Source organism: Sciurus vulgaris (genome assembly GCF_902686455.1).
Source record: "Sciurus vulgaris genome assembly, chromosome: 9".
Lineage (NCBI taxonomy): Eukaryota > Metazoa > Chordata > Mammalia > Rodentia > Sciuridae > Sciurus > Sciurus vulgaris.
In genome coordinates this window covers 56,466,641-56,488,473 of record NC_136469.1, presented here as the reverse complement: position 1 = coordinate 56,488,473, position 21,833 = coordinate 56,466,641, and the positions used below count along the sequence as shown (strand labels likewise).

Sequence of the window (21,833 nt, the reverse complement as noted above, 5' to 3'; positions counted from 1 at the left end):
CAAGGCAGGGATGCCCTCTTTTACCACTTCTATTCAACATCGTTCTTGAGACTCTGGCCAGAGCAATTAGACAAACCAAAGAAATTAAAGGGATAAGAATTGGAAAAGAAGAACTCAAACTATCCCTGTTCGCTGATGACATGATTATATATTTAGAGGAACCTGGAAATTCCACCAGAAAACTCTTAGAACTCATAAGTGATTTCAGTAAAGTAGCAGGTTACAAGATCAATGCCCATAAATCCAACGCATTTTTATACATAAGTGATGAATCTTCAGAAAGAGAAATTAGGAAAACTATCCCATTCACAATAGCCTCGAAAAAAATAAAATACTTGGGAATCAATCTCACAAAAGAGGTGAAAAACCTCTACAATGAGAACTATACAACACTAAAGAAAGAAATTAAAGAACACCTTAGAAGATGGAAAGATCTTCCATGTTCTTGGATAGGAAGAATTAATATTGTCAAAATGGCCATACTACCTAAAGTGCTATACAAATTCAATGCAATTCCAATTAAAATCCCAATTGTGTACCTTACAGAAATAGAGCAAGCAATTATGAAATTCATCTGGAAGAATAAGAAACCCAGAATAGCTCAAGCAATCCTTAGCAGGAAGAGTGAAACAGGGGGTATTGCAATACCAGATCTTCAACTCTACTACAAAGCAATAGTAACAAAAACGGCATGGTATTGGTACCAAAATAGAAAGGTAGATCAATGGTACAGAATAGAGGACACGGACACAAACCCAAATAAATACAATTTTCTCATACTAGACAAAGGTGCCAAAAATATGCAATGGAGAAAAGATAGCCTCTTCAACAAATGGTGCTGGGAGAATTGGAAATCCATATGCAACAGAATGAAACTAATCCCATATCTCTCACCATGCACGAAACTAAACTCAAAATGGATTAAGGACCTCGGAATTAGACCAGAGACCCTGCAGATTATAGAAGAAAAAGTAGGTCCAAATCTTCACCTTGTTGGTCTAGGACCAGACTTCCTTAACAGGACTCCCATAGCACAAGAAATAAAAGCAAGAATCAATAACTGGGATAGATTCAAACTAAAAAGCTTTCTGTCAGCAAAGGAAACTATCAGCGATGCGAAGAAAGAGCCTACAGAGTGGGAGAATATCTTTGCCAATCATACTTCAGATAGAGCACTAATCTCCAGAATCTATAAAGAACTCAAAAAACTCTACTCCAAGAATACAAATAATCCAGTCGACAAATGGGCTAAGGAAATGAATAGACACTTCACAGAAGAAGATCTACAAGCAATCAACAAACATATGGAAAAATGTTCAACATCTCTAGTAATAAGAGAAATGCAAATCAAAACCACCCTAAGATTCCATCTCACCCCAATTACAATGGCGATTATCAAGAATACAAGCAGCAACAGGTGTTGGTGAGGATGTGGGGAGAAAGGTACACTCATACATTGCTGGTGGGGCTGCAAATTAGTGCAGCCACTCTGGAAAGCAGTGTGGAGATTCCTTAGAAAACTTGGAATGGAACCACCATTTGACCCAGCTATCCCACTCCTTGGCCTACACCCAAAGGACTTAAAATCAGCATACTACAGAGATACAGCCACATCAATGTTCATAGCTGCTCAATTCACAATAGCCAGACTGTGGAACCAACCTAGATGCCCTTCAATTGATGAGTGGATAAAGAAACTGTGGTATATATAGACAATGGAATATTACTCCACCATAAAGAATGATAAAATTATGGCATTTGTCGGCAAATGGATGAAATTGGAGAATATCATGCTAAGTGAGATAAGCCAATCTCAAAAAGCCAAAGGACGAATGATATCGCTAATAAGTGGAGGATGACACATAATGGGGGGAGGGATGGGTTAGTGTTAGGGTTAGAGTTAGGGTTAGGGAGGGGGGCAAGTATGGAGGAAGGAAGTACTGTATAGAGGGAAAAGAGGGGTGGGAGGGGTGGGGGGAAGGGAAAAAAAACCAGAATGAATCAAACACCATTACCCTGTTTAAATTTATGATTACACAAATGGTATGCCTTTACGCCATGTACAAACAGAGAAACAACATGTATCCCATTTGTTTACAATAAAAAAAAGTACATTAAAAAAAAAATTCCTGTCAAAACCAGCTCACAAAGACTGGGAGAGGTGACTGGTTTTTCTTTTCTTTTTTTAAATTTAAAAGCTTCTTTTTATTTAGTTTGTGATGGGGTCTTAATAATGTTGTCCAGGCTTGTCTCAAATTCCTGGACTCAAGTGATCCTCCTGCCTTAGCCTCCCACGTACCTATGACTATAGGCATGTGCCACTGCATCTGGTTTGTTTTTAATGCATACATCTCAGAGGGAAACATATAACAAGGTATATGAAGAAACAGAAACATGGCCCAAAGGACAAACATAAATTCCCAAAGAAATGGCATTTATAAATTACCTAACAAAGAATTCAAAATAATCACTTTAAAGAGGTTCAGTGATCTATAAGAGAACATGCACAATTAAATCAGGAAAATGACGCATGAAAATAATAGTTTCATATAAAAGAAACTCTAAAACTAAAGAATAAATAAATTGAAAAATTCACTGGATGGGGCGTTCAAGTAGAAGAAACAGCAAGCTTGAAGATATACATTTTGAAATTATTCAATCAGAAAAGCAAAAAGAAAAAAAAAATGAAGAAAGCCTAAGGGACTGTGGAACACCATCAAAAGGACCAATACATTGACATGCATCTTCTCCAAGAGAAACGAGAGCTTATTTGAGGAAAGTATGGTCCCAAACCCCCAAAATTCAGGAGTTAAGCAACACTCCTAGACTGGATAGCTGATTATATTTTTAATGGCCTTAAAGTCGTTTTATTATTCAAGTGAATAACAAAATTCAATTAACTCACTACTTAAGGTTACTTGTGTTCAGTGAAGGAACAAACATCGAAAAGACTTAAGCTGGGCACAGTGGCGTACATCTATAATCCTGACCACTTGGAAGGCTGAGTTCAAGGCCAACTTAGTGAGACCCTGTCTCAAAAAAAATAAAAAGGTCTGGGGATAAAGCTCAGTGGTAGAGTGCTTTCCTAGTATGTGTGAGGCCCTGGATTCAATCTCCAATACTGGGCAGGGGCCACAGGGGTAGGAGAAGAATCAAATATGCAGCTCTGTTTTATATGGGTCAGGTCTGAAGAGACAAAGTTATAAAAAGGAATAATTTTCCCTTAACCCTAGTGAATTCTTACGATAATACATTGTAAGAAATCACTTTAACTCTGTCCTATAACATTACAGAAGTTACTATCTTAAGTGGTTTTTCAAAATCATAATAGTAATATTAAATACTCTCTACAAAGGATGGGCCCTAGAAAAATAAATCCACATACAAAAGTTTACATAAAATTTCATAAGTTTTTCAGTCTGCATGAAACTCAAGCAATGTATCTGTGCCTAATATATCTGTGGGAACTTCAGGTTCACACAACCTGAGCACTGTTTCCTCATGCCTAAACTGAAGAGGTAGAATAAATGATCTATGAGGTTCTTCCAGCTGGTAGTGAGGTGCAGTGAAGAACAAAGTCTAATACTACACCAACCAATTTAGAATGATTGCACAGGGAATGAGATGAGTTGGCTGACAGAAAAGTCAGGCGTTTTGTAGTTATTAAAGCAGAAGGAAGATTAGGACTACAAGTTAAGAGGATGTAACCTCTGCTATTCTTTAAGAATTCAAATACAGAAAATATGTGTATAATTTCATAGCAAAATCCTGAAAAACAACATGAAGAGAGAATCTCACTAAGAAACCTTTATTATTACATGGAGTTGTGATTCAGAACTACTAAACATTTTTGAATGTTCGAAGTATTAGATAAACAAGTTTATAATTGTTAATAAATGATGTTTCATGTTAACTTACAAAGCCAAAAGTGAATAACTGTACATTAATAGAAATATATACATTTTTATGTGTACATGAAGAGATAGGAAGTTTCCTTCAATAGTTTTATTCTTTTCAATATATATATAAATAAATAAAACAGTCAAATGTTTTGTTTCCACCTGCAAGAAGAAAGTATTGCTGTCATCATTCTAAATTACTGGAATAAATTAATGTCTTGTTCCTTTATCTTCCAATTCTAGTGGTAAACTGAAGTTAAGCTGGATTATGGTATCACTGCCATGGTTAGACACACATAGTAACAACGTCATTTCCAAACGTGGAACACCAGGCCTCCAGAAAAGTGACAGAGGGGAGCCTACTGAGTTTTGCACTCAGGCGCATCTTTTCCTGAAGTGTGCCAAGGGCCTGGCTTAGGATCCACACACTCTGCTCCTACAGTTTGTTCCTCTGAAAAAGAAAATAAAAACCAAAATTAATCCTGTTAAAGAGATATCGATTACCTGTGGTCAATCACGGTCCAAAAATACTACATAGAAAACTCTAAAAATGAACATTTCAGAAGTTTTAAAGATCGTGCTACTCTGAGTAGTGATGAAATTTCAGTGTTCCACTCCATTCCACCCTGGAATCTCTGTCGAGCAAATCCATGCTGTATGCATGTGCTACCACACTCAGTCACTTAGCAGCTGTCTGTTATCAGATGGACTATAGTAGCATTGCAGTGCCTGTGTTCAAGTGACCCTTATTTTACTTAACAATGGCTCTCTGTCATTGCTTAAAATCTTTCAAAGACTACTTCCACCTGCTCTCAGGGTGAGTAAAAATTCCTTTATGTAATTTATGAAAGTCCTGCATATCTGACTTTCCTCTTTCTCCCTTTGGCCTGACTTTACCCACACAAGCCTGAAATCTCTGTGCACTGGTTGCACCATATTTCAATTCTATCCCTGGTCATGTCCCTTCTACACTGGGGCTGTCACTGTTTCACCTGCTTGAAATGTTTTCCCTCCCCCACTTTGTTAAGCTAATTCACATTAGCCTTTTACAACTCAGTTTCCTTCCTGGAGGAAGACTTCCTCAATATTCCTAAAAAAGACCTATTATATGTCTTATCAGTTTTTGCATTTCTAAAACTTTACTTTTTTAAAAAAATCATAAATTATCTTCGACTTAAAATGGAGTTACATCCTAATAAACCCATTTTAGGTAGAAATATCTGAAATAAAAAATGCATTTAATATTTTCACCTACAGCATGTTATAGCTTAGTCTAACCTACCTTAAATATACTCAGACCTCTGACATTAGTGTACAGTTAGGCAAAACAATCTAGCACAAAGCCTACTGGTGAAGTACTGAATATCCTGTGTAATTTATTTGAATACTGTCCGAAATTATAAAATGAATGTATGTCAATGAACATATAGGCCCATTGAATTGACAAGAAAGTCTTTTCAGTAGCAGTTTTGTTTACAGTGTAGTTTCTTTATGTCCTTGATTTGTTGCTTGTCTAACTTTGAGGGTTTAAGAAGCAGAACAAACTTCACCTGATGTAGAAAGTGACTACATGTCAGTTCTGTGCCTTGGAGAAAAACTCAATTTCTTACAGAAGGTCAGCAAACAAAAAAGCCTGTGCACATGTAGTTTGCTTAATTAACCAAACCTCTTGTCTACACTTGACATTTGGGGCCAAATACTAAAGACAAGTTCCAACTGTTATCCCCTGATTTCCAAGTAATTATATATTTACTTACCTGGGCAAAGGCCTAGACTTGAGTTATCAAAATAGCGAACTGGATGAGGTACTGGTAAAGACTTGGATCGGTTATCAAAAAACCAAGATTTTGGTGATTCTTTTGGTACAGGATCTTGGACATTCCGTTCCTTGCAATGAGAGGGTGTACTTTGTCTCTTTTTAGAATCTGTTCCAGTCACTTTGGGAGATTTTGGAGAATTCTCACAAGTTACTTCTTTGTAAGTCTCTCTTTTAAGGGTTCTTTCCTTCCAAGTTTTGACCTCATTGGAAAGACGCTGATTATTGCTTAAGTGTAGGAAAGAAAATAAATAAATAAATAAATAAATAAATAAATAAACAAACAAATAGAAGATAGTTAGACTGCTCAGTTCTTAAGATGTACCCACATGAAAAAATTAAAAATAAAAAACAGTGGTGAAATATTCTTAATGTAAAATTTACCATTACCACATTAATATTTTAATTTCAATCTAGTGCTTTCTGTTTGGACTATTTCCATAATTTAGAAAGTAAAATGGGTCTATATAAACTGAATAATTTAAGTAAAACTTTGTGATCAGGGAGTTAAAAAATTCCAAGTATAATACCAGGTTTGCAAATGAACTGATATCATTTGGAGTGGTTTATCTATTGATATTCTGATATAATAATTTGATAAATTAGTCTTTCTGGCGAGACAAATCTTTGATGAACTTTTATTTAAAAAATTACACTTCTTTCATCTAGCCTAATCCCTACTCATTTTACAGATCTAGTCTTAAGAGTTTAGGTTTTTGATCACCATGCTCTTTCTCCAACACCTAGATCTGTTCTTTCATAATGTCCTTTTACACTTGTTAGATTTGTTTATAAAGTAAAAGTAAACAGGGGTTCTCTGTTGATTATAGCTTCACTGACTTGTATATCTCTACTGTCCCCTCAAAAGTCTTTTACTTTCTTGATGTAATTAAAAATAGGTCAGTTGATGAATAATAAACATCTGGATGGGTGGTACTATATTCCTGTTTTTTTTTTTTTTAAAGACACCTACTATATAAACTCTAAAATTTACTTTCCTCATAATATACGAAAGGCTGTCAACTGTACAAAATATACCACACCCTCCAACCTATGTAATAGCCAAAAGCACAGTATCTGTATCACACAATCACATCTTACCTCAGCAGGTCATGCTTTTGCTTTATTAGTTGCTCATTTTGCTGCTTTAATTTAGAATTTTCCTCTTCTAGCCTTCTGTATTCACTTTTCAAAATAAGTGCTTTTGTGCTTTGTATGATGCCACTGCCACCACCACAGGTTATGGGCTTATTTGAAGGCTGAGAATCACTAGGTTCTGATATTACTGTGGGAGGCAAATACACATATAGGCGCTAATTTTAATTATCTCAAGAGTCAAAATAAAAGAAACTATAAAACCTAAACACTTCCACCCTTATCCTGGAAATCACTCTAGACTTGTCCTTCTACCTCATCTACCTATCTGGTCTGTTTGATCACCAGTTCTGTTTTACTTAAAAATTTTTTTTGGCAGTATTGGGGATTGAACCCAGGGCCTTGGGCATGCTAGGCAAGGCTCTACCACTGAGATATAACCCCAGGCCTTTTAATTTATTTTTTTGAGGTAGTGTCTCACTAAGTTGCTTAGGCTGCCTTGAACTTGAGATCCCTACCTCAGTCTCTCAAGCAGCTGGGATTACAGATGAGCACCAATCACACCTGGCTGATTATCAGTTTTAATTATCTCTGGAATCTACCTCAACCACTTCCAAATATGGCTAAGATCTTTTGCCCTAAGTGCAGCAAATAGCTACCCTCCCCAGTTAGAGCTGTCTTTAATGTTGATTTGTACTCAAAATTAGTGCTCAGGTGGAGAGCTTGTTAAGATAGAGCAGGTATGGTGTCCACCCGGGTCATTCAGGGTACTGTAAGTACTCAACATACACTGTTAACTAAATATACCTTAGAATGCTATTAAAGTACGTTAGTAAGAATTTAACACTATATGTGTAAAAGTAATGAGAGAGACTGTGTTCTGTAAATTACAGGCAAAATTGCATAAAACTGTGAGGTGCTTATTTAGTGGAATAACCCATTAGGCCACTGGCATTCACATAAAAGGGGTAGGGTATATGTGGTGAACAAATTCTCAGTGTCCATTTTCTTTAGAATTAATATAAACTTCAGATTGAACAGCCCTAATCTGAAAATATGACATCTGAAATATCTAAAACTGAGCAATGATATGGTACTGCAAGTGGGAAATTCAGATTGTCCATGTGGGTGGCTGGAAGAGCCTTTGGTTTCTACACAATTCTGCACAAAATCATTAGATATATAAAGTTACCTTCAGGCTGTGCACTAAAGATGTGCATAAAAACATAAGTCAAATTAGTGTTTAGACTTGAGTCCTATCCCCATGATACATTATTATGTATCTGCAAATATTTCAAAAATCTTAAAAAATCTAAAACCCAGAAAACTTCTGGTTCTAAGCATTTAGGGTAAGGGCCACTTGACCTGCCATCTACACATCAGAAGGAACTACCCTGACCCTTCTGTAACAAAGAATCCTCACTTCTATTTCCATCCTGTCAAGTTTTCAAGATAGAAGCCGAGATCATCCTGCAATAGACACTTGGGAAGTTCAATCTAAATAGGTACTAGGCAACATCTTCAACACACACTGAGTGGATAATAATAACATTTATTATTATTATATTTTATTATAATATATTATATTTTGTTTGGCATTTAGAATTTTCAATATGCTTTTACACACAACTTTTGGTTTGCTCTTCTCAATAAGTACATATAAGGTGAGAAGGTCAGGTGCTGGACCTGTGATTTCATGTGGCCATTAAGAGAGGGCAGTCAGTCTAGAGACCTGACCCTGATTTTTAACTCAGTGCTTTTTCTATTACGCAAAACTGCCCAAGTACTAGCCAGCATTCTCTCTTCTCAAGTAAAATGTAAGAGACAGAAATGTGAAAAAAGGTACAGTTTGAGGAATGTATATGTATGTAGAAATTTAACCATTAAATCTTAAAATGTAGCTAAGATATATTTTTAAAGAGTTTTTCAAGTAAATATCAACTTGATATTTTTTACTTTTAAGGGCAAATAGGCAATTTTTACTTATTTTTACTGTGTACCAATTCTCATTTATTAGTTGCATATAGTTAAAGATGTATTAAGGAATGTATTTGACTTTTATTAGGAAGGGTAGTTCTACCCTGACCATTAAATCATTCTTTTATAGTAGCAAAAGCATCTTCAGTATAGTTAAAGATCTAATAATGCAAAAGTAAAATTCATATTGTTTAAGGCTACAACGGATAAACAGTTGATTATAGTAATCTAAAGAGATACCATAAGATACATATGATCAAAATGAATTCATTTAAAAAATAGACTAGTGGTAACTTGGGTTTATTCTTGAATGGTGTATGTATAATAGGCATTTTCAAAGTCTGTGTGTTGAGAAGTCATATTGGAAAGATCTGAAAATATCTGTAGTTTCTACTTACTTGAGGTATCATGGGCCTGTTGATTTCTTCTCAGATTTTCTCTCAATACTCTTATCACTTCTTTTTGATAGTCTATAGTGGCTTTTGTAGAATGAATTCTAATAAGAACAATAATAAAAATGTGTAAAAGTTCAGAAAACTAATTTTCTATGGAAGAATAAACAACGCTTGTTAAGAATTTTCTAATATGATTCATTATATTAACATAGTACCCAAAAGTAGTGGTAGATGAGCCTGCATGATACCTCTTTGTACCATGCCCTTAAAGGCTATAATGCCATCAAATTCTAAGTATTTTGTTACAGAAAACACTCCCAATTTTCTTAATATTGAGAAACCAGTTCTTCTAAAATTTCTGAAAGCTCAGTAGCTATTAATTGGCTATTAAGCCAAATTATATTTGGAGATGCTATAAAACAAACAATTGGTCTGTTATCATAGGGTCATAGAAAAGTCTCGAAGGTACCATTACCAGAGCATGAAAGAGAAAAGCAGTTTCATTTCTGCACTGTCGGGAAAGCAAACCCTGCTGCAGGTCTCTAGGTGAAATAGTCAAAAGGTCAAATTTTGATCATTGTTTTCTAGTAGAAAGACATTTTATGAATTGTTGGTTTAGGTGTTAATCAGCAAAGATAAATTTTCTGCCTTTTGTAAAAACCATAAAAGTAAAAATTTTTTTTATAATTAAGGACCTAATAGTGGAAGGCAGCTAGGCAGCATGAAGACTTATGGAGTGCTACATTTTGAGTAGAATTAGAGATCATGATTAGATAGTTATTCAAGATTAGGAAGAATGAAGAGTGCTAGGAGCCAGAAGACCTCTTAAGACATCCTATAATAACCCTCTCCTTTTATTGATTGTGAATGCAAGGACCAGACACATTAAACAGCTTGTTTAGGTTGTGCATTAGTAAGTGGGCACATGACTTCTAATTAATTTTCCTGGCCTCTGTTTAATCTTCTTTTTATTATGTTATGCCAGAGGCAGGCTCTTAGGTATAAAAGTATATATACATAAGGTAATAAAAAAGAATATGCTCTGGGGTCCTAGGTACCTATAAATGAAGAGAAAATATACTCTTACAAATACACACACACACACACACACACACACACACACACACACACACATACACACACACAGACTTGTACAGGTTCTTAATGTTCACTTCCAAGCATGAAAAGGCCATTTTAAATTGTTTATACACAATTGAAAAGGAAGCATTCAAAGAAGTATGTTAACTGACCCAAATTGTGATTAATTTAAAAAATGTTGTATGACAATTCAGTAAACTTAAAAATCTGTGGGTTTGTGTTTTTTCTTAAAGTATTTACTAATAACATTTTCATAAATTTCTTTTTAAAAAGTTAATGCAAAGATATTTATGCAGTTCAGGAAGAAAAGCTATTAAAGCCATGTTCAACTAAAGCAATGTCATACTCCTTCTCAAATTCCTTGGCATTTTTCATCTTCTCTAAGTCTATTTTCACCAGCTTTGTTTTGAGATCTTCAATTTCTTCTTTATAGGGCTGAGCTCCTAAAGTGACTTTGTCCTAATAGTTACAGAGAAAAGAAAAGTAAAATAATGATTAGAGTAGTCCCAAATTCTCCAGGTTTAAAGAAAAGGTAGTTGCTTTTGCTCTAGTAGACATGTTTTAAAATACCAAACCACTCCAAATATAAGAAAAACAAGAAAGGCATTAATACTAATTGAATAGTAATGAAACATTTGATGTGAAGTATGTTTGAAGCTAATATATAGAGGCATATAAATTTTATGTCTTAAAACAACTACTTTTTTTTTTCCAATAAAGAAAGTGATATCTTCACAAAGTGAAACAGAAAGGTTGAAAATAATGAAATAATGGTGGACAATGACAAAGCAGGAAAAGGAAATAAAAGATGCTGAAGCAGAAATGTAAACATTACACGAGACTCAAATTCAAACACCACGTCATTGGGAATGCTTTTGTACAGAACAATGGCTCAATCAGTGAACAGACACATACTTATAATGTGCATGTGTAGATCTTTAAAAAAAAAATGAACTATTTCATACAGTGGTTTTAAGGTTTACAGAAAAATTGAATGAAAAATATTGAGCATTCCCATGTATACCCTGTCCTCTACCTGCTTTCCTATTATTACCATTATGCATTAGTATTATTAGTATTATTATTAATTAATTAGTTAATAATTAAATGTAGGGAACATTCCTCAAGCTTATCTGACAGCAGTCTCTGACACCGTGGTTTAAATAAACCTTACAGTCTGGACGGAGAAACTGAGGAAATGTTAAAGATCTGCCTTTGCAGTTACTGAGGCTGAGCTACAAGCTGAGGGAAAGCCTCGTTCAACAGGCATCACGGCAAGCGGTGATGTGAGTTTGCCTGTGCTGCCTTGCCTCATGCTGTGTGCTGGAGCTTGCTCTTCCCCCAGTCCTGTCTCAGACTTGTTGCCAGACAGATTCACTTAGGGATATTTGGTTTGTTTACATTAGTATGACGTATAGCTTACCTATAGGTAGGTTCTGTTATGTTTTAACAAGCTTCTTAACCTGATTGGATAATGTGCCTATATATGTCTTGTACAATCATAAGTAAAATTAGATCTGTGCCTTCTGAGCCTGGTCTCCGATGTCTGTGTTTATTGGGGGACAATGCCATCCTCACCCTCAGCAGGACCTCCATTTCAAATAACTACAATTAAAGTCTGTAATTTGCATTAGAATTTCTTAGATTTTCTACACTCTACTATTTATCTCAGTCTTTCTTCCCTAACTCTAATGTTTCCCTAATTTTGTCTTTTCCAAAATATCACATATTTGAAATTGTATAGTAGATAGCCTTTTTAGATTGGATACTCTCACTTAGCAATATGCATTTAAGGTTCTCCCTTGTCTTTTCATGACTTCATAGCTCATTTCTTTTAACTGATGATATTCCTTGGTATGAATATACTGATGATTATTTATCCAATCACCTATTGAAAGATATGTTGGTTGTTTCTAAATTTGGGTACTGATGATACAGTGGCTATAAATGCACATCCATAGCTTTCTGTGTGATTTGACTAAACACTGGAGGAGGACAAAAGCTTGATCATATTGAGGCTGCAGGGGGCCAAAGGGCAGTCAATGGAAGTAATGAATGATTGGGTCAGGATGATGGGGGCTGATTCAAGGGGAAATAAAATGTTAATACCTCAGGACACTTCCCCTCCTCCAACCTGTTGCCAAGGTTACCTGCCTCCAGGGAGATGTTCCTCTCTGTAAGGAATTGTTAATGAGGAGCCCCTGGGTGACTCTCTTCCTGCCTTTCTGGACAGTTCCTCTCCCAGTTTTTGGTCACTGGTCCATATATGCAGGATGAGAGGAGTAGAGGGTATGAGAATAAAGGAAATCTAAAATCTACAGAATTGGCAGGACATTTTAACTATTTAAATTCACAGCTCCCTTAAGTCAGAGCATAACACTGTTTTTGACAAAATCCTCCAATAGCTCACAATACCCTTTATGATCTGTTTCACTGCTGCTACTCACCTTATTTTGCACCTCTGTTCTCACTCTACTCTGGATATAGTGGCTTTCTTGTTTCTCATATCTGTCTAGAATATTTCTGTTTTTGGGTCTGTGCATTTGCTATTTTCTTTGCCTGGAGGACTCTTCTCTAGCCACACAGTTTGCCCCATCACTTCCTTCAGATCATCTTATTAATGAGTTTCCTTAACTACAGCCCAATAAAAAGTCATCTCTTTGCTTGCACATGCCCACCTTTACCCAGAACCCATGTACTCCTTGTCTGGACTTTTTTTTCCATTATACTTTTTAATCATATAATCTTACATTTTAAAATCAGTTAGTTAATTTTTTGTCTCCCTGTACAGAAGGTAAGTTCTTTGATCTATATTCTGGACTCCCCTGCTGCCACTGGCATCTGGAGCAGCAACTAACACATAGCTGGTGCTCAGCAAATACTTGTTGAATGAATAAAATGTGATTGTTTATTTGCAATATTAAAAATTTATTCTTAAACTTCTAAAACTTTATAGTTGAATCTCTGAGTTGCTAGTTGTACCAATAATTGTCCAAACATAAAAATTATTTTCTTTAGTCTGTCTGCTCATGTTTCAATGAATGGATCAGACTTTTTAGAACAATGTTAAATAATGAAAAGAGAAGGCATTTTTGACTTGTTACTAATTTTAGCGGGAGTGGAGAGACACTGAAGCAGAAACACACTTAAATGCTATTAGGTTCAGACTCGCGAAGAAGAATTATGAGTAGTGGTTGGCACTAAAACCAAAAGAAGTGATAAGGAAAAGATGAATAGGGGTGTGACCTCAGGATACTGAAGTTCAGAAACATTTAAACCACCATTCTTTCCAAAGAAAACAGGCCTGATTCAGCTGAAGGGACACCAGGTGGGTCTCAGTAATAGGAACAATAGGTGGAAAAATATAAAAACATACTAATTCTACTGGGGTTTATATATTTAATATAGTGTTATATATTTAGATAAGAAGCATCATTTTTGAAAAATGAAAAATGTACATTTTCAAATGTAAAAAATATTTATGTATTTTAAAAAACTGCTCTTCTAGCATGACAAAAATAACTGATATTCTGCATGAAAAGAAACTCCTATTCCTCAAAACTCTTGGAATGGAACCACTGTTTAATCCAATTATCCCACTCTTTGGTATAAATCCCAAAGGATTTAAAATCGGCATACTACAGTGACATGCCACATCAATATTTATAGCAGCTCAATTCACAATAGCTAAGCTATGGAACCAATCTAGATGCCCTTCAACAGATGAATGGATAAAGAAAACGTGGTATATATACACAATGAAATATTACTCTGTCATAAAGAAGAATGAAATCATGGCATTTGCTGGTAAATGAATGGAGTTGGAGACTGTCATGCTAAGTGAAATAAGCAGGCCCCCCAAAACCAAAGGTCAAATGTTTTCTTCAATATGCAGATGCTAACATTCGGTAAGAGGGGGAGGAAAGAACAGAAGTTCATTGGATCAGACAAAGGGGAATGAAGTGATGGGAGCAGGGATGGGAATAGGAAAGACAGTAGAATGAGACATACATTTCCTGTATATGAAGAGTGTAACTCCACATCATGTTCAACCACAAGAATGGTATCCTAATTAGAATAAGTTATACTCCATGTATGTCTAATAAGTCAAAATATACTCTACTGTCATATCTAAAAAGAACAACAACAAAAAGATATTCCTGCATTTCATTTCTAAGTGGCTCCTGTTTTTAAAGATTGAATAAAGAACTTTAGACATACATAGGTCAAAGGAATGGAAGAACAGAGCATCAAATTATGTCAAATTTAACAGTTAAAAGAAAATGATGACATTTACTCATAAAATGAGATTAAGTTACCTGAAGTACTTGCATCATTTCTTTTGTTTTCTCAAGGCATTCATTTGATTCATTAACTTTGGCTTGAAGTTTTGCTATTATGGTATTACTCATTTCAAGCTCTTTCTGCATCTTTATTATCTTGCCTTCTTTATGTATAGTACTTTCTTTAGCTTCATGCAAGGAAGTTTCCAGTTCCTGAATTTTCTGTTAAAGAAAGCACATATTCATAAGGTCCTTTTTTTTTTTTTTTTTTTTTTTTTTTGGTACTAGGGATTGAACCCAGGGGTGCTTAACCACTAAGCCACATCCCCAGCCCTTTTTAAATTAATTTTTAAACTTTTTAAAAAAAAAATTTTAAGTTGTTGATGGACCTTTATTTTATTTATATGCAGTGCTGAGAATTGGAACCCAGTGCCCTACACGTGTGAGGCAACCACTTTACCACTGAGCCACAACCCCAGGCCTGCCCTTTTTGTTTTGAGACAGGATCTCAACTGAGTTGCCAAGGTTGGCTTTGAACTCATGATTCACCTGCCTCAGTCTCCTGAGCTGCTGGGATTACAGGAATTTGCCACTGTGCCTGGCTCATAAAGTCTATTTTAAAGACAGAGCTGCAGAATGTAAATTTGAGACAAAGATGTTCATATTTAGGTATTGATAATTTTCCATGAACTGCATTCATAAAGGATAGAAAAGAAGGGAGGTCAAATATTAATGTATAGACATGTTGCTTTCATTTAGAAGTAGGCGATTTTTGGATTTTTAAAAAAAATGACAATTTTTGGATTTTTTAAAAAATGACAAAATTTTACCTCATATAATCTGTCAGCAAATTCTTAAACCATGCACATGAAAACAGCCTAGTTGTAATGTTATTTACTGGTTTGTAGAGTGCTAAGCATATTAAAGAAGCACTCATTTTAAATTAACACTACCAGCAAAATATTTAACTGACTTTCTAAGTAATGTACATAAATCTTTTTCTTCATTTTTATTAATTAGTTTTGAAACTGAAAAATGAAAACATGGGAAAATTCAAAGGTACAAAATGAAAAAGTAGTTTCCACCTCCTGAAGCAATGACTGCTAAACTTTTCAAGTGTACTTATCCAGGAATTTTCTCTTAAGTATCTAAGCATATGTGAATATGTACAACTAATTAGAACAAATTAAAAAAAAAAAAATAAACAGTTACTCATACACCATAAACTAACCATAGAATTCTGTTTTTTAAACCAATGTAATTTTGGATCTTTCTATTTTAAATATATATAAATCTTTCCCATTTTTGTTTTTATGAATGTATAGCATCTGATTTCATGGAAATATAAATTATTTAATCAGTCACCACAAATGAAGATTTAGATTATTTTCAGTTTTTTTTTTGCAAGTATAAATTAACTTAGGATAAACCTAAATACCTGAATTCTTTCATGTTTGTAAGATTATTTACATGCATACACTTTTTTTCTTTCTGTGAAATGCTAATTTCTTTATGGCCCACCTAGAAATTGCTTTTGTTTAATGAATGATTCTTATTTATCTTCCAGATGACTAGGCTGTTGTTTCAAATTATAAGTTAAGTAAACCATTTTTTTTTCCTACAGAGTTAAACATTACTATTATCATATATTAACTTCTTAGGCTTAACTGGGTGGTCTTCTGAACTCAATTCTGTTCCACTGCTATACTTTTTTATTCCTGCATCATTGTCAAACTAGTCTAATTATATTGGCATACACTTTATTATTTGTTACGGTGTTTTCTTGGGTCAGGAAGATAGAATTTTCTTCTGCTTCTTTAAATTATTGCTCTGTTAAATGGGATTCATCTTTGTTCTATTTTATCTCTATCAGCTGACAGTTCTATAAGGATCATCAAATCAAAAAACTGCAAACTAGTGATCTTCTAGTTTCCACTGGTAATTAATTATTAAAGTAGCAGTTGATGTTTCATTATAAGTATTTATCCTGGAAAAATGATAAATTAAAATTTACTCTTGGGATTCCCACTAAATCATTTCATGTGCTAATAAAATAAGGTAGCATGTTTGCTAATATTTAACAATTCCCAAGGTTAGTTAATAATGTAAAAGGATTATTCAAATAATGCACTGACTCTTGGATACAAAATGATTGGTATAATTATGTGGTTATACTTTTAGCCTCTTCCATTTTTATTGTGACTATAACATTAGCCAATATTAAAGAAAATTATGATAATTAGAAAAAAAATAAATTGCTATTTTTCTCTAAGCTAATATGTTTTGCATATAGACAGATTATAGCTTAGTATAAAGTCACATGATTTAGAAAGTTTATAATGTATGATAATAATTTACATGGTAATCACTTAGATTATATTACATGAATTTAGTATTCAAATTAAGCTATGACTTACCTTTGTTTTATAATCCAAAGGGTAGAACTTTATAATTTCTTGACTTAAAATTAGTTTATTTGAGTGATATCCAGAGAACTATATATAAATATCTAGCCCATCACATACACAAAATATTGTGTTCACATTCTTTAATCAATATAGTCAATACTATGGTTTTGCTCTAGACTCTAGGATGAAGCTAAAAATTAAAGAGTATTTTATAGGAAATTGCATACCTCTGTTAGTTGTACAGCTCTTGTTGTAACATGAGGATTCTTATTGTCTTGTGCAGTAGGATTAACATGGGCACCAGATGCTAGGGAGACTGTCAAAGTTTGGTAGTCTTTAAATAGTTTATTTTTCTCTCTCATTGATTTCAGGTCATGTTCCCATTCTTTGGATCGGGTTGCACTTCTTTCCTCAAACTCTGTTGATTCATTTATAATAGCCTATTGAACAGTAAAACATAAGCTCTAAAATGATTTATATATACACTAGAATTCTAGTACAATGTATATGCTGAAATTCATTATTTAGAACACCAAACACTCTAGAACAGTTTTAAAAGAATGTGAATGTTCTTTGTGGTTTGCACAAATTTTTAGATATTGGATGTTCATTATGAGAATGAAAAGAATAATGGCCGGAGCCAGGTGCAGTGACGTTATGCCTGTAGTCTCAGCGGGTCGGGAGGTTGAGGCAGGAGGACTGCAAGTTCAAAGCCAGCTTCAGCAAAAACAAGGTGCTAAGCAACTCAGTGAGACCCTGTCTCTAAATAAAATACAAAAATAGGGCTGAGGATGTGGCTTAGTGGTCGAGTGCCCCTGAGTTCAATAACCAGGTCACCAACCCTGCCCCAGCAAAATAAAAAAAAAAAAAAAAAAAGAAAAGAAAAAAGAAAAATGGCTGGAGAAGATTCATATTGATCTGTGATAATCCAAACTTCGTTAGCTCTGTACTAACACATGAAGAGAGCTGAATTATGCAGATAAAACTTATTATGTATGCTATGGTTGATGATGATGAACTATTAAGTGCCATCTAAGAGCAGAGAACACCTAGTAAACTTAACAGTTATCTATTTTCCTGCTTCATTCTAAACTTCAGTGTTTATAGGGAAAATAACTCACTGAATTTTGGTAATTTATCTGGATTATCTTTCATTTCTGTGAAAAGAACAAAAGAGAGCCATCAATACTCTCTTTTACACTAAATGCTAATTCTAAAATTACTCATATAATAAAACACTTCCTAATTCCTATGCAATATACTTTTTGCTCTTATCAAGAATATCTTACTGTTCTCATCTATAATTTCTTTATGGTTTATGGTCATATGAAAAGTATTCTTCATCATATAACACTAGGGAATTACAAATTAAACAATGAGCTACTATGCATTTATTAGAATGGTCAAAATTCGAAACATTTATGCCACTAAATTTTCCCAATAATGCACAGCACAAGGAACTCTCATTCATTGCTAGTGGGAATATAAAACAGTACAGACTCTTTGGAACACAGTCTGGCAGTTTGTTATAAAAATAAACATACTTTTACTATATGATCCAGCCATTGCATTCCTTGGTACTTAACCAAATGAGTTGAAAATATTTTGTTCACAACTGCCCCAACTTAGAAGTAACCACGCTGTTACTCAGTAGGCAAGTTGATAAAGTGGTATATTAGGACAATGGAATACTATTTGGAATTGCAAAGAAATAAGCTATAATGCCATGAAAAAAATGAGTAAAATTAAATGCATATTGCTAACTAAAAGAAGACAATCTGAAAAAGCTACTCACTGTCTGATTAAAGCATATGGCATTCTGGAAAAGTAGTATTATGGAAATAATAAAAAGATAAGCAGTTGTTAGAGGTTAGTGGGGGAGGCAAAGAAGAATAGGCAGGGCCCAGAAGATTTTTTTAGGGCAGTAAAAGTATTCTATATGATACTGTATGATAGGTACCTGTCATTATATGCTTGTCAAATCTCAGGGAATATAAAAGCACCAAGCACGAACTGTAATATAAACTATGAACTTTGGGAGATAATGAAGTGTTAACAAAGGTGCATTGATTTGTATTAAATGTACCAATCTCATGTGAGTTGGTGACAGTGGGTTTATTAAGTGTTTGTGGAGATGGGGTATTATGAGAGCTCCTAGTGCTTTATTTTGTTATAATCTTAAAACCAGACTAAAAACTAAAGCTTACTAATACAAAAAAAAAATGGACACGTTTTTGATCCTCAAAGTTCAGGATCAGCACTTATAATATTGAGACCACCAAGAGAAAAGTTCAACGGGCCCTGAGGTCCTGCTAAATCAGCTGGTCAGCTTGTCTATGGCTTTACCACAACTGCTGCTTGTAGCCTAAAACTGACTCAGACCTCACCTTGGCTGAGGCTGCTTGGACAAAGGTTCAATCCCTACTGAAGCAGTGAGAAGGAGAAGGGGAGAGAAGAGTAAGTGGAGTTCAAATTTCTCAAGAGGAAATTGAACATTACATACCAAGGGTGTGTTACCTTTATAAGTATAAATGGACATTTAATTATCTCAAGGAAGCATAATATGTTAGAGGAAGAACATGTTTTACAAAATCAACTTCTTTCATAAAGTATATGCAAATAAATAAAAAACATACCTAAAATTAATTTACTCTAAGACCGTAGAGAAATGAGTTAGAAAAAGCAAACAGAAAAAAATTAGGTAGCATGATACAAATTAATACTTACAGTTATTTTGTTATTGTAGAAATTATTCACTTGACAAATGCTCTCATTTTCTTTCTGGATGCCATTTTTAAGTTCTTCAATATCAAAAGGAGTATTTAACCACTTTTCCAAAAACTGAGTCATTTCTTTACGGTTACTTAGTACTTGTTGTAATTCAGTCTTTATGCTGGGAAAGTCATTTTCTGTGACATCTTTGAGAATTTCCTGTATGAAAAATAGGTACTTTATCACCTGAACATTAGGAAAATTTTATCCAAATATCTTATGAAATACAACAATATCATAAAAAGTGGAAAATATGTATTGTACTTGGATTCTTCTTAATATTTTAAAGTAATCTAAGGCTGGGTATGGTGGTGCACATCTGTAATCCCAGCAACTTAGGAGGCTGAGGCAGGAGGATCTCAAGTTCAAAGCCAGCCTCAGCAACTTAGGTAGCCCTAAGCAACTTGGTGAGATCCTATTTCAAAATAAAAAATAAAAAGGGCTGGGAATGTGGCACAGTGGTTAAGTGGCTCTGGGCTCAATCCCTGGTACGGGGTGGGGGTGGGGTAGAGAAAGTAAAAAAGAAATCTAAAAAATATAATTTTAACCAAAAACTTTATTCCAGTTGTTTGCATAATAAAATTTTGGTAGGATATAATATATGATAGTGGGACATCTATAAGTTCTACCTGTTAAGAATTAAAATCTGTCAGAATGATCAATCTGAGACTAATTATCACATAAAATGCTAGTCTGTATATATAGCAGGCCTTACAAGTATGTTGGGAACATGTATGCCTCCTATTTCTGGGGAGAACAAGATACATGTGGAGTTGTTACAATAAAAGGGTTTCTGACTCCCAATCATAGATGTAAGAAGTTTTAGAAGGCGTTTGTAAACTTATTCTAGGGTTTCATGAATTCCCATTTATTAATGTTTAATCTAGTTTTCTATGCTTATGGAGGTCTGAAAGAAGGCTAGTCCATTATTTGGCAGTCTTTATATGTTTGGCTGGTTATCACTCTTAAATCTATTTTTAATTTCTAGTAAATGAAAATAAATAGTTTTAAGCACATGAAAAGTACTTTTCTACTTGATAAAAAGGCTAATTAAATCTATTTAAAATAAATTATACCTCAATATGTAGATCCAAACTCTGGTTCAGTTTGAGGTACCTTAATTCTTTGGATGGTACGACATAATCCTGTTGAGGGTGTTGCATTTTAATCTGGAGTTCATTTTGCTTTTCCACTTCATCAATAAAAGCCATTTCAAATTTATTGATGGAATCATGTTGTTCTTCTTTTATCTTTGTAATGTGGCTTAACACATACTTGTAGAAAAAAATAAAAATAAATTGGAAAATGAAACTTTTGTCACATTCAGAGCAAGTTTTAAACCTTTGAGACTGAGGTGGGAAGGTATATCTTGTTTATTTATATTCTCTGATAAGTAAAGAAGGGAGAAGCCATCTTTTATCTCCAAATTTCTCCTCTTAGAATCGTGGGAGAATAACTTCCAGACCTCTCTTTCCATATTTTCGACTTCCTAATTGGAATACCTCATGGATATCTTACAAATACCTCAAATTCAATGTTTAGAATGCCACATGGTCACTTTCTATATATACCCTGCTTCTTCTATTGCCCCCTTTTTTGGTTAGTTAAATTGCCAATCACCAAGGCTTCCCAGTTAACATCTGAGTAAATCCTCTTCTGCCCACCTTGCTTGGATAACCAATAAACAGGTATTTATGCTTCAAGACTTCCTTGTGAGCATCTTTAGACATTTGGCCTCAATACTATATACTGAATAAATTCTATATATCTGTTTGTCACGATTTGTAGAAGGATTCTCAGAATCTAAGGGGTCACCCACTAGGTAGGACAGATACCTACTTGTTAATTCCTTAACCTCTTATAATCTGGTGTCTTCCCTAAATGCTTAACTAAATTGCTCTGGCAATGGTCACCGAGAAGTCTGTTATCACCAAATCGAGGGAACACTTTCATTCCATATTCCAGCTCTCTGAAGTATCTACCATTCTTGGCCACTTTGTCTGACATGCTCCACTCCACTAACGTGAGGGACAGCACTTGTTTCTTCTCTCCTGTCTCTGATTTTTCCAACCTTGAAAATATGTGTTATA

The 21,833-nt window shown here is 34.4% G+C and overlaps 1 protein-coding gene across 5 annotated transcripts in view; it reads right to left on the bottom strand.

Annotated features, from left to right (window-relative positions):
- Positions 1 to 3,807: 3,807 nt before the first annotated feature.
- The window catches only part of CENPE (centromere protein E), a 69,985-nt gene continuing 51,959 nt past the window's right edge, over positions 3,808 to 21,833 (bottom strand). For all 5 annotated transcript variants that reach the window (XM_079154222.1, XM_079154225.1, XM_079154224.1 and 2 more), the window contains 9 exons: positions 20,820 to 21,017; positions 19,699 to 19,902; positions 17,199 to 17,411; positions 14,600 to 14,785; positions 10,627 to 10,739; positions 9,186 to 9,283; positions 6,817 to 7,000; positions 5,657 to 5,943; positions 3,808 to 4,350 (listed from right to left, as the gene is read on the bottom strand). In XM_079154222.1, the coding sequence (XP_079010348.1) occupies positions 4,259 to 4,350; positions 5,657 to 5,943; positions 6,817 to 7,000; positions 9,186 to 9,283; positions 10,627 to 10,739; positions 14,600 to 14,785; positions 17,199 to 17,411; positions 19,699 to 19,902; positions 20,820 to 21,017 (1,575 nt within the window). In that variant the 3' untranslated portion in view covers positions 3,808 to 4,258. The remainder of the gene's footprint in view (positions 4,351 to 5,656; positions 5,944 to 6,816; positions 7,001 to 9,185; positions 9,284 to 10,626; positions 10,740 to 14,599; positions 14,786 to 17,198; positions 17,412 to 19,698; positions 19,903 to 20,819; positions 21,018 to 21,833) is intronic.